This window comes from Pagrus pagrus (genome assembly GCF_965226575.1).
Source record: "Pagrus pagrus genome assembly, chromosome: 18".
Lineage (NCBI taxonomy): Eukaryota > Metazoa > Chordata > Actinopteri > Spariformes > Sparidae > Pagrus > Pagrus pagrus.
In genome coordinates, this window is record NC_140202.1 from 16,200,817 (window position 1) to 16,219,148 (window position 18,332).

The 18,332-nt window shown below is 42.5% G+C and overlaps 1 protein-coding gene across 1 annotated transcript; it reads left to right on the forward strand.

Moving 5' to 3' along the window:
- The first annotated feature begins 426 nt into the window (after nucleotides 1–426).
- ift43 (intraflagellar transport 43 homolog (Chlamydomonas)) lies at nucleotides 427–14,342 on the forward strand. The gene is made up of 9 exons (XM_084380772.1): nucleotides 427–543; nucleotides 1,914–2,015; nucleotides 4,942–5,012; nucleotides 7,559–7,594; nucleotides 8,441–8,487; nucleotides 12,690–12,762; nucleotides 13,521–13,596; nucleotides 13,733–13,795; nucleotides 14,045–14,342. Exons 1-9 carry the CDS (start codon nucleotides 499–501, stop codon nucleotides 14,153–14,155), a joined length of 624 nt encoding a protein of 207 aa, XP_084236898.1. The 5' UTR covers nucleotides 427–498; the 3' UTR covers nucleotides 14,156–14,342.
- The last annotated feature ends 3,990 nt before the right edge of the window (nucleotides 14,343–18,332 follow it).

Sequence of the window (18,332 nt, forward strand, 5' to 3'; positions counted from 1 at the left end):
ATACCCCAAGGACTTTGTAAGAACAACAGTGTTACATTAAGTATTCTTGTTGGAAAATGAAACACTTATAACGGACTGAAAAGATAATGTCTAAAGAGATAACATGCATGTATTCTGCCTTTTATTTGTATTTTATAACTTATTTTTATTAACTAAATTATTATTATTATTATTATTAGTAGTAGTAGTAGTAGTAGTAGTAGTAGTAGTATGGTATGGTGTATATGTTTGCATACTGATGTATTTCTCTTGGTTTAATGATTAAAACCAATTATCAATAATAACGTTGAAAAAACACATTATACTCAATTTCTCATGTATTCTCTGTGTATCTGAAGCTTTATAATATTCAGATATTTATTTACATACTTACGGGACTTGACAGGGGCGCGCGCCCTCCCTCTGATCGGCGTTGCCATGGAGAGCGTTGCTATATGACGCTTCCTGGTTACCAGGAAGACGCTGCTGCTCTGGTTGGAGTTAGCAAGGAGGAGAGAAATGGACGATAACTTTCTGCTCAGAGATGCTGGAGCGGTGAAAAATGTGAGTGAACCGCTTAAAAAGTGAGCAGGAGCAGAGGAAACATTAATTGTGTGCCCTGTAAACGGAGTTTAGAGCAGACTGTAACGGTGCAGCGAGGCTATTGCTAGCTGCTTAGCTTTGAAGCTAACGTAAACATTAATATCAGCCAGTCAGTGAATAAGAAAGCTATGAACTCCTCCTGCTATCAGCAAAGACACATTATCATTTACTGCTTTTGAGCAACGGCAGCAAGAAGGTTTGTCTCTGAATATGCAGCTAACGTTAACTAGGTAGTTAGCCGTGCTAGCTGAAATATCCCGACATGCTTAGCAGCTGAGCTCAATGTTTTATGGGATGTTTTGTTTATCACAGAAGGGGTTTCTTTCCCCTCTTTCAGTCGTTGGGACGCCTGTAAGTGCTCTATCAACAAAAACAAACAAGTAACTGTAACTAAACTGTAATTTAAATGCCATCACGTCATTTCTCTATTAAAAGCAACTTTCTCGTCCCTTGACTTTCCCAGACTAGAAATACATGTTGCAGCTAGTTAGGATGCCTGAGGGGTACATTCACTTTCCTGTGTGTTGATGTTTGGGGTACTGATTGTTTAAAGTTCATTTTTATTGTGCTGAAATATTTGCAATGAAAAGTAAACAATTACTTATAATATTTGAATTACATTCAAGTACTCATAATTGCTAGAAAGCACTGCTTAAATAGTGATGCCACGGATCATCTCCAACTTAATGGAGTATTATAAAAGCAGGGGTCTGGATAAGCATGTCCATTGACTCCTTTTCTTCCCTTGACCACATAAAATGTATCATCCTATTGATTTCACCTCAGCCCAATGGACATATAGCTTTCACCTACTGAGATACTTCACAGCTCCTAACCCTACATGGGATTAAAATTTGAGTTTTCAGCGCTTATAAAAAAATCTTTTGTCTACAAATGACAGTAATGTTTCCAGAAATTCTGGATGACTATGCTGTCAATTTCAGAATTGGCATTTTACCAATGTATATTATAATGTTACATCATATTTTGAAGTAGAATCATGCCCCCTAGGTAGATTTTCTGCTCCATTCTCAAGGAAATGTATTCAAATTATGTTCATTAGTTGATTAATGCTCCCATCATTTGCTAAAGAAAACTGTCATCACCACATCTACACAATGTGACTTCACAGAATTGGAAGTTTTACAAAGTGACTAAGCTAAACAACACACATACAAGTGAAATAACCTTGAGTCCATCCAGACAACATTTGGTTGGCTCATTAGATGGCACAGTTTAAGCTAGACGAATCCCCCAAATCTCCGTAAACTGCCCTTTCTGTCTTCATATCAAACTCTATTTCCCATTTTAAAACTATGCACATTTCCCAGGTTGTGAAGTCTGGACGAAGAGCTCGCCTTGCAGCAGAGCAGTCATCGTTTGAAGACTCTCGTCACGTAAGGAAGTCCTCAACCTCTGCTTCAGCGGGAGAAGTATGTGATCACGTGATAACAGTAAAGTTAGTTGCATGTTATGATTTCACCTCACAATAAACTTAATCAAAATGCGTTTTGGTTTTGTCTCATACATGAATCACAGGATGATGAGGAGGTAGGTAGCATGAACAAAATGGTGACTTTGCATGGCTTCTGCTGCTAATCCTCCAGACATCAGCTTTATACCATTTACACAAGTAAACGCCGGTCTGTTACAGTAATTGTTGTTGTATTTGATATCCAGGCCTCTTGAGATTCACCACCTCTCTCACATTACAGCACGCACAGTAGCACCATCTTGACCCACATGGTATAAAGTTTTAATGGAGTGCTCATTTATGTAGAGATGTAGGAGTTGCCATTTTCCTACTTGAGCAGGTTTTAAAGCAAATACAGTCAGTGTTCCAAAACTGTAGCTGCTCTTCATTTATTGTCCTGTGTGTAATGGCTCTGATGTGCTTGCATGAAATGTTTTGAAGTGTTACTTCACACAAGCCCTAAAATCCTTTCAAGCTTCAGAGTCACAGAGCATTGTAATTGTTCTCTTGTAAATTGTCTAATTGAAAAACAAGCAGATGACATCACTTACATCCCCATAAATCTACCAACAGTTTTCATAAATCCTCTCCTTATACTGCCTGTTGTGGATCACTTTAAAAAGCAGAAATGTTGTCATAAAGTTTTCTCTGTGATCTCTGCCTCATAAAACATGTCGGAGCTAATGTTTGCTAAATTTAGACTGAATATAGGGCAAAAATACAGTATATGAGAGGAGTCAAATCAGAAGTGACAATTGCCACATAACAAATAATTTCACTTTACTATCGTTGGCATTCATGGAATCAGTCACGTCTCCTAGATCGGCAAACTGTAAACCAGCCAACATTCCTAAAGCAAAACAATTCCAGCGATGCCTTTGCTTTAGGCTAATCTTCCCAAATTAGGCCAACATCCCTAATGTATGAACCAGTATTCTCGCGCCCTCTCTGACCTGCTGTGAACATGCAATACATTTTTCCAGCGTGTCGTGCGACTGGGTGGGTTTATTTGCAGTCTTCGTTTATCAACCCCGGCCTCTTCTGCCGAAAATACCCAACTGATTGGTCGCATTCCTGACATCCTTTTAAACAAAGCCTCATTTGCTTTTATGGGCTCAAAGGGTTTGGTCATCATAAGTTCCTTGCCCTGGAGACCATCAGAGAACCTTAAAATTAGAAACCATGAGGGATAAGCTAATTGCCTTAACAGCAATAACTATTTTACTACGACTGTGAGGTTCATATTTGGTCATGAAGACTTGGAGGCGCGGATTTATTTTGTTTCTCAGGACACTTGTGGTCCTCTCCATTTTTGTAGAGTGGAATAACTGTCAGAGGATACATTTATTACACTCAAAGACACTTGACTCTATTATCTTGTCCCTCATGAAGAATGTTCATTGTCAAAAACATTAAACATCAGAGAGATTTCACATCACTCGATCTCCCTTTTTTTGTAATGTTGCTTAAAATGACTCAGTTGTCATTATTGTAATCCCTTTTGTTCCTAATAAAGAGACAGTTACTAATTACACAAAGTTGAGGGAGCTAGTTCGGCCTCAGCTCTCTCGATTAATGGTAATATACAGCAGAGCAGAGAGGCTCCTCCTCCCTCTGCCCTGCTTAATGGTGACATTCAGATTTATAAATGGCTTTGGTGAAGGAACCGGCCATGAAAGATTATTTCCTCTTTCATCATAAACGAATGAAATTCTTCACGAGCACTTTGTCCTCTGCAGACCCAATTTAGTAATGAGAAATGTTGTGCCTTTTATTTTTTTTCCCTAATTCATTTGTCTGGTGCCCACCCTCGAGGAATTCATTCATTCAAGTGCCGGTCTCAGGGTCTCAGTCTCAGGATCGAGATGCATACTCAGTTTACTATTTTCAGAATCAAAGAACGAGACATAGAGGGTCATTTTTTTCACTTGTGGATCTATTTTAGGGTCGGACTTACAGGCCCTGGCAGTTCCCACACTCTGTTCCATATGTTCTGGTGCTGGAAACTATACGTATTGAAAACTATAATAAACAAAACAATGGGGTGCATATAGCTGACTCTGCTGCACATACCAGGCATATTGTTTGCTATACTGGGGGCTTTACATAGCTTACTTAAGTGCAGGAATAGGGGTGAACTTTGGTTTAAATGGTCCCCATACATTAAGCAGGATGTTTCAACTTTATGCCTTTTACCAGGGCTGTATGGGAAATTTTCATTGTCTATTAATCTGTTCATTATTTTCTTGATTACTCGATTAGTTGTTACGCCTATAAAATCTTGTTAAAATCAGTGTTATTCAAACGATATCCTCAAATGTCTTGTTTAGTCCACAACTTAAAGATATTCAGTTTACTGTCATAGAGGAACAAAGAAACAAGAAAATATTCAGATTAAAGAGGCTGTAATCACAGAATTTTTACTTTTTTTTTTCTTGAAAATGCACTTAAACCTATCAATTGATAATTAAACAGGTGGTGAATAATTATTATACTAATTTGATTAATCTTTGCAGCCCTGCCTTTCACATTTATGTCAAGTTTAAGGGTTTACTTTTTCTGATGGGGTCTTTATTCTCTGTTGTTATAAATAAGAAGGCCACCTCCTGGCACATTTTTCAGGTCTCTTGTTCATGGATTTTTTACTATTATAAAGTACACAATATAGTCTATTCACCACTATGTCGGATAGGTACTGATGGAAAACATGACCCCATATTTATGACAGTACTTTAAGAGGTCTCTTACACACAAAAGATATTTCTGTTCTTTATGTTTCAAGATTAAAGCCTAACAACTGTAGCAAATATGATTTATTTATCTTCTGTGTGAGTGAGCAAACATTCAATGAAGCTGTTTGCTATTAAACCTCTCTCATCTCTCAGGGCCCTCCTCCTAAACCAGCCCGGCGGCAGGGTGGCTGGGCAGAAGAATGCTCCAGCTCCGGTTCTGCCAAGTACGTATCCTCACCTTTTCCCCCCTTCTCCCCTGGCTATGCCGAAGGCGGCGACCGCGCACTGCGGTCTCGGGTTATGTGTTATTAATGAACTCTCATACTGTTGAATGAGCTTATTTATCAGTGCATATTTGGCACTCAGGCTGTGAATCAACAAGGTTAGAGGGAGCCTGTCTGAGCAGGCAACTCTCCATTCGTCTTCATCTGTGAGCAAGGCGGTAATTGACATGGTTAATGCATCAGCCACAGGAGGGCACTGTTAGTCAGCTAGCCACTTCATCACAGGGGTTCAAGCCACTTAATCACCCCTCACCACTGCAGTCTGCTCTTTACACGGGGAGCACAACATGGAGAATTCATGAAATGTTTGGAACAGATGGAAGCTGTTTGCCAAAAGCTTTCATCTTCAACTAACAGATCTAAATCTGAATACATGACTGAATCAACATGAGGCATTTTATTGTACTGTGGAACCACCTCTCTTGTCTTCTCTCCCACCTGCCACTGTGCCTCCTTTTTTTCAGTCTCAGTGGAGGTGAGAGCACAGGAGATGCATTGAAGTGAACAGGCTGAGTCAATTGTGCTTATTTGCGTAGTTTACTGCACCGTTAGTGCAAGCAGGGAAAAACAGCATACTCAATAGATCTTTCCTTTTTCACAGAAGGTCAGCGTGTCGCTTCTCTGCTTTTTTGCGTAACCCAGCTTGATTCTTGGTCTCAAAGCGATTGAAATACAGGAGGTGTAAAAGGGGTTTGCACGCGCATTGATCCTCTCTGAAACAAAGTAAGTAATGGTCCCCCCTGGAACCGGCAAGGACTTTTCCCTTCAATGTCACCCCTCATGCTCAATCACCGCCGCCCTCCTCCCACTAATCCCAGCGCAGAAATCCCAGGATTTGTCGATCTATCACTTCTAATTGACACTAAATGATCTGTCAGTTTATTGATGAACCTTTGAAACCAGGTTGTCACAATATATTTTATCCCTAACAACTTTTTCCAGACAGTTTTACCATGTCTATCGCTTTGCCTTACATGAGTCTTAATCAAGGGGCCTGTAATGTGTCTTAAGTGTCGCCACCCCCGCCCCCCAGACAGGACACAGTCCAAGGGCAGGCAGGTAGGCTCCCTCAGCTCCTCTCTGCCCTGCCTGGTTGGACTCTAGTACCGTCAAGGCTGATAGTCTGCACTCAGATGGCACGGATAAGACACACAAAACAGGAGTAAACACTTTTAGCTGAGAATTGTTTTGCTAATTGTGTTTTATGTCATTCTCTTCTTTTATTTTGGGTCTCCCTTTGAAAAGAGATTTATCGGGTGATGACAGGTCTTTGTAATATAAAATGTCTAATCAAAAGGACATTGTTGTGCAGCCTCTATTTTTTTTCAGTTTGTTTGTGTGAACCAAACAGCTCTGATTTTTAAGTCAATTTTATCGTTATTGCCCAAACTCCCTAATCAAATTTGCCTCAAAGGCTTCACAGTCTGTTCAGCACCCCCCAAACCAGAAAAACACCTTTACAGAAAATAAAAGAAATAACCACAGGAAGAAGGAGGGATCCCTCTTATGGTGAACTAAAAGTAGCGTTTGTAGTTGGTGTGCAGGTGCTACTTTAGATGTAGAAGCTTTCATTTATTCATCATGCTCATTCACAGGGGGTTTGGCTTTCTGGTGCTGTCCCTACTGCTTCATGAACACTGATTAGTGTGCAGTGAATTGAATGCCAACATTTGTACTTATTATGTGTATTATGATACACACTTATTTTATTACTTTTTTCGTAAATGCATATTTTTTTAAAGGAATATCTTTTTATTATCAGTTGATACCGCAGGGCCGCTATTTTGATTTCTGGCACCATGAAAGGGTGAAAATGACAGCAAAGAAATGACTGGATGTGATGCGTTTCAAACCAGTAGGGGGCACTACTCCACCAGGAGAACTAACAAAACCACGTTGCATGATGAAAAAAGATTTAAACCTCTTATACACACTTTTTGGCCACTTATTAAAACATACAAAAACTTACTCTGCTTTGATTCCCTTCTTATATTAAACCGTGATTTATATGTTTACATACTTCTTAGGTAACAATAATGTGGTAACATTTTCTTTGGTGTCTGGTGTGATTGCTACCTGTCTTAAAACCGATAGTGAATGCTAAAAATACTGTGTTGAGGCAGAGAAGTGTCAAAACACAGTATTTTGGTGTCTGGCAAGCTCTGTTCAAGCTGGGCTGTGTAAATGGAGAGAGGTCTGAAAATAGCGGCACGATCCAGCAGGAGACGAAGCTGAGAAAACAGAGAGGAGAGGAGAAGACACGACTATGGTAGACCCCACTGTGTCTGATACAGCAGAATTACTATCATTAGATACAGGTGAAGAGGGTGTACCCATCAGAGTAAATCTGAGGAATCTGTGAAGAATGGGGAGAAAAATATCATAGAGATTTTTGCTTACCATTATTTTGAATGAAGGTATAATGTAATCTAACGAATGTGTTATTTAATTAGTCTAACAATTGTCTTTTTTCTGCTGCTGTACAGATCTTCAAGCAGACTTGCAGCTGACGACCTGGAAGAGTAAGTTCACTCTGCCACCACATCCATATTTCATTGTAGACCTGCTGATGTTGATTGAATTCAATGGCAGTCACATTTTGTGTGTTTGTATAAAATAGGTAATTTTAAATATTTGTTCCCTTTGCAGTAAAGTGGAAATAGCGCTGTACTTTCAGATTGTCCTTGGTTGCAGCTAATCCTCACCTTCCAAGAACAATCACTTAACATGATTAAAAAACAGCGTGACTGAGTTGTCATCACTTTTATTGTTGTTAGGAGCCAAGTTGTCCTGTTATTCTAGTTTTTTCCCCCTCACGCTCCCTCCCATCATTCTGTGACTAGAATAGACATCACGAGAAGAGGCAGGTAGAGGACGGAGTTGTCTATGTTTTACTCATCAGCACAGTTGGAGCCTGGTGCCTGACTGGCTGTCGTGAGACTCAGGCTTCGCGTGTAAAGTTGTTACCCTGCAGAAAAATCCCTTATGTTGTGCTCCTGTCACAACTGTCTTGTCTTAGTAATACTTATTCAGACTGCTGCTCCAGCTGAGTGTGTTTTTAAAAAAAAAAAATCCTGGAGGTGATCTTGTCTTAGGCTGCCAGTGTGGTCACTTAGACAAGCACTACAGCATCTCATAGCACTGTCAGTGCCTTTTGGCAGAAGCGACTGTTCAGAAGTCCAGTCAGAGTGTAGCACACTGAGCAAGTGTCCTAACTACCATGAGAGAAAGACAAGACAAAAACAGGCCCATCATCAAAGCAAAGCAGCTCAGGAGCCAACTCACTCACTCCCTGTGATGACCTCACCATCGGGCTGCATTTTGAAAGCATTAAATAATTCATACTCTCACACTTCCTGTTTCTACAGCCGCCGCCTGCGACCACAAACTCCCCAGGGATCAGATGATGAAGGAGGTAAGAGCACCCTCACTATCCCCCCACTCTGTGTCTCCGCTCATGGGCAAAGAGGAGCCCTCCAGTGCCTCCCCGGCACATTCATCCTCTGGAAGTAGAGCAGATAAGCAGGTGGTCAGATCATCGCTTTTCACTGATGCTCACGCCATATTTCTCCTTGAATCCGGCATAGATTCATGTGTTAGAACTCTGCCTTTGACCAGTGTGTGACTCCGTATAAGCATGATGAAAATGACAAGTGAGTATGCTCATTAAATTAAGTTAGATCTGTGGTTGTTGGAGAATATTGTCGCAGGATTTAAATGTTCCCTTCACCACCCAGAACGATACAGTTGGTCATCAACACATACACACACACACACACACACCCAACACACACACAAACAGTGTCGACAGGTGCTGTTGAATACAGATCTAGCGTTAACCGAGTCACCTGAGGGCCCAACTCTGCACACCACAAACAATGTCAGGACTGTGGGGGGAAATTTCAGCTAAACCCTGCCTAGAATAATTGTTCTATTTTGTGGCACAAGGCAGCTGGGGACAAATAGGGTCAAATAGCCTCACTTAAGATAGGTTAGCAGCATGAAACGCTCAGGTGACAACACTAAAGGACTACTACACACCAGTACTTCAGGTAGTATTGAGTAATGCCATTTATGAACAAATAAACAAAGGCCATATTGATCATAAACCTTTTATTTACAGCCAGCTTGTTGTGATTCTAACATAACTATTTAGAAATGTCCATCAAGATGTTTCTAAATTCAGAATATTGCAGTACATAAAAAAAGTGAAATGATCATTTTAAAAAGCTGCAAATCTGTCATGAAAATAAAAAAAGTCTGTTAATCCCATTAATTATTCAAAATATAGTCCAAATCGCAGAAGATGCCATTTTTTTTTTAAAAGGTTAAATGTGACAAAACAGCATTATAATTAAGGACTGTCGTGCTGCAGATTCCCTGCCCTCACAAATCCTGTTATCCAGATGTAAGAGAACATGTTTCTTTGATACAGACCCAAACAAATGTCCCATCATCCAGATTTGATTTTTTTTTTGATTGAAAATGTGATGCAAAAATGATAATCCCCACTTATTGTGAAAAATACTGAGTCAAATGTATTTGTAGTATTGAAATATTTTACTTTTTATCATTAATTTTTTCACGAGTGAACTCACCAAAAATATTTAGTTGTCACTCAGAACAAATGAAAATATACTCCTCCATGTTATATTTTATCGACAAAATCTGACAATTACCATTTAAAAAAGTGTCATTGCATGTAAAAACTTCCATATTAAATTTAAAATGTGTTGATAAATCACTCTGAGTTTTACATGTGAACTGCAGGGTTTGATGATGTACTGTGAAATTCTTACTATACTGTCAGTTTCTATTACATTTATGTACACACAAACACACACACACACACACACACACACACACACACACACACATATTGTCCATCACTATCCAGAATGCACTGGTTCAAATGGCCGCTTGAACGAAGAGTCCAGAGGTTTGGTTCTCTTGCAGTTAATGCCGCCGGAAAGATGATTACTCTGTGGAGGGAGACCTCTTAATACAGAGCTGGAGGCAGGGGCATTGGAAATTACAGTGCTGAGGGTTAGTGAGATAGCCCCTGCCATCTTGATTATGTCCCCTACCCTTATCCCTTATGTCCACTGGCTACAAACACCGAAAGAGAGAGAGAGGGAGAGAGAGAGAAGGCTCACCTAGTCCCCTGCTCCCATCTTCCCCATCAGCTGCCCCCCAAAGCCTCCTGCTGGTCACTTAAAATAGCACCAGTATCACAAACACACTCATCTTGTTTCATGTCTCACTGTCTTACTCTCAGCTCGTGTTGTGTTGAATATTGTCCTGTAAGCTTTTCAAAAGGACTCTGGGCCAAGGTAATCATTTGACTGGACCCCTGTGTAGATTATAGGAGCCCAAGTGATGTCCTGCTCTCCAAAGTCGCTGACTGGCGTGTGCCTGCCGGGAGTATGTCTACACTCACAGCAAATTATCCCCTTTTGATATTTACATGCTTCAGCGAGGAAGCCGGACGGGGCCCGTGTAATAAGGATACGCGTGGCCTCGCTCGCTGCCAGACAAAAGCCACCTTGATACATGTCCGGCCGAGGGAAGGAAGTCATCGCAGGTAATGCGTGCCGCTCTGAGGAGAGACGACTCCCTCTGATGGAGCTGCCCTTTGCGTTAGAAGAAAACACTGGTGCTTGTTTGCAGCTGCTTTGACGCCCTGCTTGACCTCCAGTAATGGGTTGAATTTGAAGCTCATTTAAAAATGTTGTTCCCTTTTTTCTCTTAATAATAGACTTTGCATATAGACAACATACGCCTCTGTGCTTCACATTGAACTCTCATGGAGTGTGTTAATAGTGTATTACTGGCTGAAATGAAAAAGGGTGTATGTGTGTGTGTGTGTGTCTCTGTGGACAGATAGACAACCCAGGAAGCTGTTTGCAAAGAGCCGGACGGCAAGGCTTTTTGATGTCATTGCACTAAGACCATTAAATTTGATTGGGGGTCCAGGGGGGACGGATTCTGCTGAACGCTGTGCTTTGTAAATGAGAGGACAAAGTGTCACCGGGGCCTCATGAATATGAAATACCCGCGCCTGCATTTATTTGGATATCAGAAACACAGATGAATCTTGTCAGTGGCTAAACGAGCGTGGCATTTTTAATTTGGTTTAATTAAAAAAGAGAAAGAAATAAGTTATCAACAGAGGGATGAGCTTTTGTTATCTACCAAAAGTTGATGGGTTAGGATTTGAACAAGTTGCCTTCAGAATTTTTTATCAAAATCATTTCTCAGTCCACCACTTTTCACGTAGAGCTAAAATTTAGAGTTCCATCACAGATTGACGTTTCTTCAACTTCAGTTTATTTTCAGAGTTATTTTGAGGGAACAGTGACACCGATGCGAAGATATTTCCTCACATCAGATGCAGACTTCCATCTCTTCACCTCTATTTAGCTCCTCTATTGACTTTCCCCTCAGGGTGCAGTACTGTGGTTAGAGATTACTGACAACCCTCTTCATGCAGTCCAGCTCTCTTTTTCTCTCACTATCTGTCTGTTCCTCTCTCTCCCTCTCTCTCTCTATCCGTCTCTCTCTCTCTCTCTCTGTCTCTCACACTGTCAACACTCAGCTGTAGAGCTAATAAGGATGTGCAGTCTGCTGCCTTCCCCCAGAAAATATTGTACAGGAAAGCTACATGACACCCAAAGTTAACACATAAAATATAAGGGCAGAAGGGAAGCCAGTGAAGTCTGTACTACATAAAAATGTGTACCGTTGACAATGATGAAACAGTTTTTGTGAAACGTTTCTTCTTTATTGATGGTTGTGCCTTACATTCTTCTTTAATACATATTATACAATAACCTTCTAGTGTCACTTATAATGAAAGTCTTTGAACACATATCAGTCAGTCTCTTTCTTAATTATGAGTCGTTCATTTTATTTTCATCCAATCCGTCTTTTTTCTGTTATTACGCCTCTCTTACAAATGTCCATCTGAAAAATGCTGTGAAAGTTTGCCCTGTCCTTCTTGCGAGTGGAGCCATCCTCTGTCCTGTTGCGTTTTGCCAATTAAAGTGGGTTCCCACTGTTCGAGCAGCGGGTTGGCGGCTCCTGGCACTGCAGCCCCTGCCAGGCCGCACTGTGACTTCCGACCCCACACAGATGGGCCCGCAAGCAAATACTCTTGCACATGGCTGGATGCCGCCCCAGTCGGAGTGGCAGAGTGGACATGGAGGTCGGCCTGCCGGCCACTGCGGGTCCTGGGGGTGGGCGGCGCTGACAGGGCCCAAATGCTAAGGTAGCAGGGGGTGCTTTCTGGGGAGCCCCTGGCCAGCGCCCCTCTCACAGCAGGAAGAGCTGCCGCCTCGCCTCCTGAATATTCATGGCCGCATGGCTATTGTGACAGGGCAGCTCTTATGAGGATGTAGCGAGAGAGAGGGAGGGGAGGGGGTGCCACACAGACATCACACATACACATACTCACACAAAAATATGCACTTCTAGCATCCATACACAGGGGATTTACTGTATTTATCATAGATGAGTCTGTCATCTGGCTACCATGATATTTTCTCAAATTCTGACTCTTTTTTAAACGTAATTAGTTTGTCTGTAAAATACTGAGCTCTCGTTTTTTGGTTACAGATATTCCAGTGATTCCAGAACTTGACGAAGTCCAGGAAGAAGATCTTACCAAGCAAGTTGCAGCTCCACCAAGGTACAGTAGTGAACGCCTTGAACTCGTAGAAATTCATGCACTCAGGATCCATACACACACACACACACACACACACACACACACACAGCAGCGTGTCCCCAGACCCATGTATGACAGTTAACCTCTGTCTGCACAGGACACGAGATCAGTAGCCTGCTCTGGTGACTTTGATGGTTACCTGTCCTTCTTTCGTGCCGCTGCAGAGTGTCTTGCTTTATCGGGCTGAAATGGAGAAATAACAGTTGGGTGTGATTTATACAATTCTGTTACCAGGGTCCCGACTAACCGGGCCCTTTGATTTACAGGGCAGTGAGAGACACGCCGACATGTGTCGAATATGTAGCAAGGCTATGACAGCGGTGGAGGTTATTAGGCTGGGGCTTGCTCTCTGTGCGAGATAATATCCACATTGAACTCATTGCGGGGGCAATGTAGCGTGTAATGTGCAGTAAGTAGGACTGGCATGCACTGCTAGGCCCCGGCCACTTTGAGAGCCCCCCCACTTAATTCCAACCCACAGATAAGCAGCTGGGTTTCAATTTGAAGCGTTTACCACTTGGCAACCATCTCCTGCTCTCTGTGGTCTTTGCTCGAAGTCTTGGAGCTTCATTGTGCACAAACTCCAAACTTCTGCAAAGCCACTTTTCAGTCTGGGTTTGCGTGAAATGTGAAAGCATGGCTTGCCTCTGTTTTTCTGATTGAAATACAAGTCTATTAGTATGTCACATGCCTATTCTGACTGTCTATCACCCTGTTAGCATCCAGGTGAACCAGGTAATGACCTACAGAGATCTGGACAATGATCTGAAGTATAACTCTGCGTTCCAGACATTAGTAAGTCAAAGCCATTTATTTTTATATCTCTGTGATATTCAGACCTCTCTGCTCATCAAGGTGGTCCATTTAATTTTGCAACCAACGTCACCTCTGTTTGTGCATGCTCAGTGAATTTTACATGCTCTTTCTTCAGGATGGAGAGATCGACTTGAAGCTCCTCACCAAGGTTTTATCGCCGGAGCAGGAGGTGAAAGAGGTGAGTGAATTTTTAGTAAATATAGCTTGTGAGCTCCAAGCGAAGGCCTGTCCAGCTGTTTCTAGAGCACCAGGGGAGGTTGCCACTCTGTCTCCCAGGTAATCAAGATTTATGATGTGTACATTAACACCCTCTGTTCTCCTTCCCCATTCTCCTCTCTTTGCTCCCTCTGTTCCCCATGCTCTCCTTCTTGGTATGTCTCCCTCTGCCTCTCTAATTCCTCTTCTCTCCCCCTCTTCTGCTCTGCAGGATGATGTGAGCTGGGACTGGGATCATCTGTTTACAGAGGTGTCCTCAGAGCTGCTGATGGAATGGGATCAAGGAGAGAGTGAGGAGCAACCCGAGGTGCCTCTAACATGAGGAGGAGGAGGTTTGGACTGGGACTTTAAATGGCTCAAGTGGGAACTAGGTGAATGTCCATTACACAGAAGGGCCAGTGACTTTGGTCTTAGAAACTTTAATTACTGGTTGTTATCCAGAATTTATATTTTGTAAAGTGTAAATACAGTCTTTTTTGTATTTTCTAAATAAAGTGCAGTGAACAGTGCTGTGCTGTCTCAACCTGTCTTTGTTCCAGTTTTTTGAAATCCACCCTCTCTTGTTTGTTAGTTTTTAACTTAAACAGCCAAAAGGCAAACTGATTTTGTTTGAAAAGCTCCCCTGAAAAAAAGCTGTCACAGATAAAAATGCCCTCCCTGTACTGCCAGCATTATCAACACCCTCATACAAGTCCAAGGTTGATAATCAGCTAAGCTGAAATCCAGTTGATTGTGTTCAAATTAACATTCCTCATTAAAGCCTACAACCTTATTGTTATTGACTGTGCCATTGACTTTATCTTCCAGGTCTTCGATAGGAGCAACCCCTTCTTCACTATTATCTCAAATGCATTGAACAGAGTTCCTATTGACACCTGGGGGATTAGCATACATTATACCTTTTACTGGATAAAGAGGAATGGATGTAAGTCGGGGGAACAAGACAATAGTTGGTGTCAGGTTTGTGTTCTTTAGTGTGAAAGAAAACAATGATAACACTGAATATAGAGCTGACAGAACAGGCCTCAGGACGCTGGCTCTGACCCCTTTGCTCAGAAGTCGATATAATTTATGAAATGCATTGTATACCGCGACTTGAGCACACGCTGGTCGCATGTATCAGCATTCAGTTTTGTCTTCGGTTCATGTGTGCGAATATCAATGCAGGCCTCCGAAGTCAGGCCAGGTCTATTAGGGAAACAGCTGTAACATTTACAGATTGTGATTGGGTTTATTTCTGCTGCAGAGAGCAGTCTCATGACATTTGGAGATGCACAGCAAAAGTCCTCAAGGACACATAATCTATGCATCTAACAGCTCAATCACTGGCCATCACAAATAGATCCAGATTTTTTTCATTTAGGGGACCTTGAATCAACTTCATCAAGTCTAATGCCTCCGGACGAAGCTATCACACGGGATATTTGTGCTTGGAATAATTGTGTGTCTCAGAATATTTGAGCTCTAACACAGTGAGTGATCTCTGTTTGTTTCCCTATCAGACATACAAACGCACACTTTTTTTTACCGCCTCCACAATTGGCTTATTTAGCCAGACTTAATGAATTCTGCCCATATGCCCTGAGCAGCTGCTATGTTGCCCCTTCCTCCCGCCCCCGCCGAGCTGCGAAGTGCCCATCCATGTAGAGACAACCTCTAGCTGTCTCTCTGGAGAAGGCTAAGCCTGCCACTCTTCTGCTGGCAGCCGGCCGGTGCTGTCTGAGGTGGACTGCGGCCGGGGCCGAAGACTCAGATTAGGGCCCAGCGATCACGGGTTGTGGCCGGCCTCAAATGATTGGCCTGAGCGCCGGTGGATCAGAGAGGGGATTAGAGGAAGAGAGAGAGATCCAGAGACGCTGTTTGGCATGTGCTCGCATCCAGCTTCTCAAAGTGACCTCTCTCTACTGCCTCATCCTGCCGCTCTCTCCTCCTTTATTCTCTCCATGTCTCTCATAGTGTATACAGTACATCCTGATGCTGCAGCGAGGCTCACTGTGACCTCTCTCTGTCTGGGTGCAGTGAATTCAATCACGTCAATGCAGCTGTAATATATACATAGTGAAGAAGACAGTTGTGTTCTTGGAGAGCTCTTTGGTTATGGCGGTAGCTTTCACATGAACATGGTGTCACTGGGAGGTGAGCTGAGTGTGAGGCCACGTTGATGCTGTGTATTTCAGATCAGGCGATACAGGCCTCACATGGGTTTAGGGTGTGATTTGTTTCCCCTTGACATTTTTCTATTAAAATAATGGAGCCATTACTGCTGTAAGAATCCACATTGCCCCAATGCATGCGTCTGTAATCCGATATTTCACTCAAAATGTTCCAGTAATGACACAATGTTTAAAATCCTTTGATTCAATGGGACACATGCAACACAATCTCAGTTTATGTAGGAAAATAAGTTTTCTCGTGTGAATCTACGCTGTTTGTTTTTTTAAGAGCAGCAGTTTGTTACTGAAGACCCCACTGTAAAACCTCGAGGCCAGTATGGACCAGCTGAACACTGGGAGTTCTCAGGCCATTGAGTTTAAATGGGTAATTTATCTGTGTTTTTATTGGGTCCCTTGGTGGAAATGTCTTGTCATTTTTGTGGCAAAGAAAACAAACGCAAGGAAGTAATACAATTTTAATAAAAGAAGAAAACGGATGAAGGCCCCATTAATGTCATGTTTTTTCCTGCTGCTCGTCGACAGGCTTGTCCTAATGTATTTTGATATTGGGCGCTAATTGGAAGGATAGAATAGAGATAATATGCTTCCAGCTCTAGCTAATATACTGTGGTGTTGACAGAAGTTTATACATCTTATCTGGTCTCAATATCTGCCTTCCATATGGCCCAAAAGCAATATGCTGAGGTGTAATTAAAGAAAATGGGGAGATGTGGAGATAGCTGAGGCCCGATGCCGGGGCCCCGCAGACAGAGAGTGAGGGGTGAGGACAGACACGCTAAAGCTCAAGGAATATTAGGACCGGTTCATTCCACCAGGGGCCGCGTGCCTGTCACAGGTTCCCTGTTGTGACCCGGCCGTCACGTGCGTCAGAACCGACCATGAGGGGATTATTAGCAGTTTTAAAAGGCAAGAAAATAAAGACATCCCCCTTTTAAAGCCAGGCCGAGATCATGTTTTACACATTAATTTATAACATAACCATTTCTACTATATTCAAATGGATCTGGTGCCCTTTGAAACAAGCCTCAAAAGGCAGCGGCGGTATTGATTTGCCACAAAGACTCCATGATATTTCAAGTTTAAAGGAGAGATCCTCGCCACACAACTAAGGGAGTCAGATCAATATCATTTTTTGATCAAAAGGGGATTTGCTTTTGAAATAGCTAGATTAAACAGATGTTTTATTTTTTCATTAGACACACTGCACCTTTAAAAGCCCGCAGGGGGTTGTGGGAGAGGAGGGGGAATTACACCACAAAAGCGATGCAATGAAAGAGGTATTTTTTAAGACCGAAAGTTTGACGGGTTGAAAAGTATTTTCAGTTTTGTCAGTGCTATTTTTCCCCTCTCTTCTTTAGTTAATATTCTGTCGCTCCAAGTCCTTTTTTGTTTACCCCAGGTGGGCTCGGACATGAAATGGCCGGGATGGTGGCAGCTTGGAATGCCCCTGGGCATCTTACGGCCGTCATGTTGTCAAAGTACCCGGGAGGGGGAGTGAGAGGGCTGGGAGTTTTTTTTTTTTTTTCAAGTATGAGATGGGTAAAAAAAGCTTCTGTTCTTTTTGTAACAGTGAGATAGGCTGAATTCATTATTATTATTTCCTGCTCTCCCCTTATATGTTTTTAGTGTAGTCGAGGTGTTGGACTGCGAGACGCGGGGGGTTCGAACATGAAATACAGTCCAGCTCCACATTTGTCATGTATTTTATTATTTCCCTTCTTCACCTCTCAGTCCTGTTCGCGTGGTCCTTCATTTTTCACATGACTGGTTTTCTTATCATTGCGGGCCCTCTCTGCTGGCCTATGAGTGACTTAAAGGCAATAAAACACAAAACATTCTGTAAAACACGGATGCCTCTCTGCTCGTGGAGGCCCTGCAATGCCTCTCCGGGAAATTATGATAATAACTCAGTGGCGGTTGGAGTGGCCAGGTCGCTTGTGTGGGGCTGGGGGCAATGGGACGGGGTTCACCAAGGTCCTCTGAGCAGGGACGGGTCAAGGTGGCTTGTTGGGCCCTCGCCACCCTCCCACCCCCCTCTGTCATAAACTCTTTCCATCATGCTGGATGCCGTCCACAGCCAGGTATACAGCAGAACCTCTTTGTCTTGTAGCCGCTGGCGATAAAGCAAGGGCTGATGGGAGGAGAGTGGTTGTGTTGGCCCCCCGGCAGTGGCGGGGTCAGCCGAGGAGCTTATCATGGCCAGCAGAGGAAAACGCCTGAGTCAACACAACTCCACTGTTTGCCCTCTGAGGGTCACAAACACACACTTCTGCTACTGTGCTTTGAACTTTTAATGTTTGTCCCTTTTGAGGGGAAGGCAGTAAG

Bases quoted from the DNA above. Each gene is read 5' to 3' on its own strand.
- ift43 (XM_084380772.1), top strand. From the start codon at position 499: ATGGACGATAACTTTCTGCTCAGAGATGCTGGAGCGGTGAAAAAT. The intron at 544-1,913 runs GTGAGTGAACCG...CACATTTCCCAG, and splicing joins ATGCTGGAGCGGTGAAAAAT to GTTGTGAAGTCTGGACGAAG. The intron at 8,488-12,689 runs GTAAGAGCACCC...TTTTGGTTACAG, and splicing joins GGGATCAGATGATGAAGGAG to ATATTCCAGTGATTCCAGAA.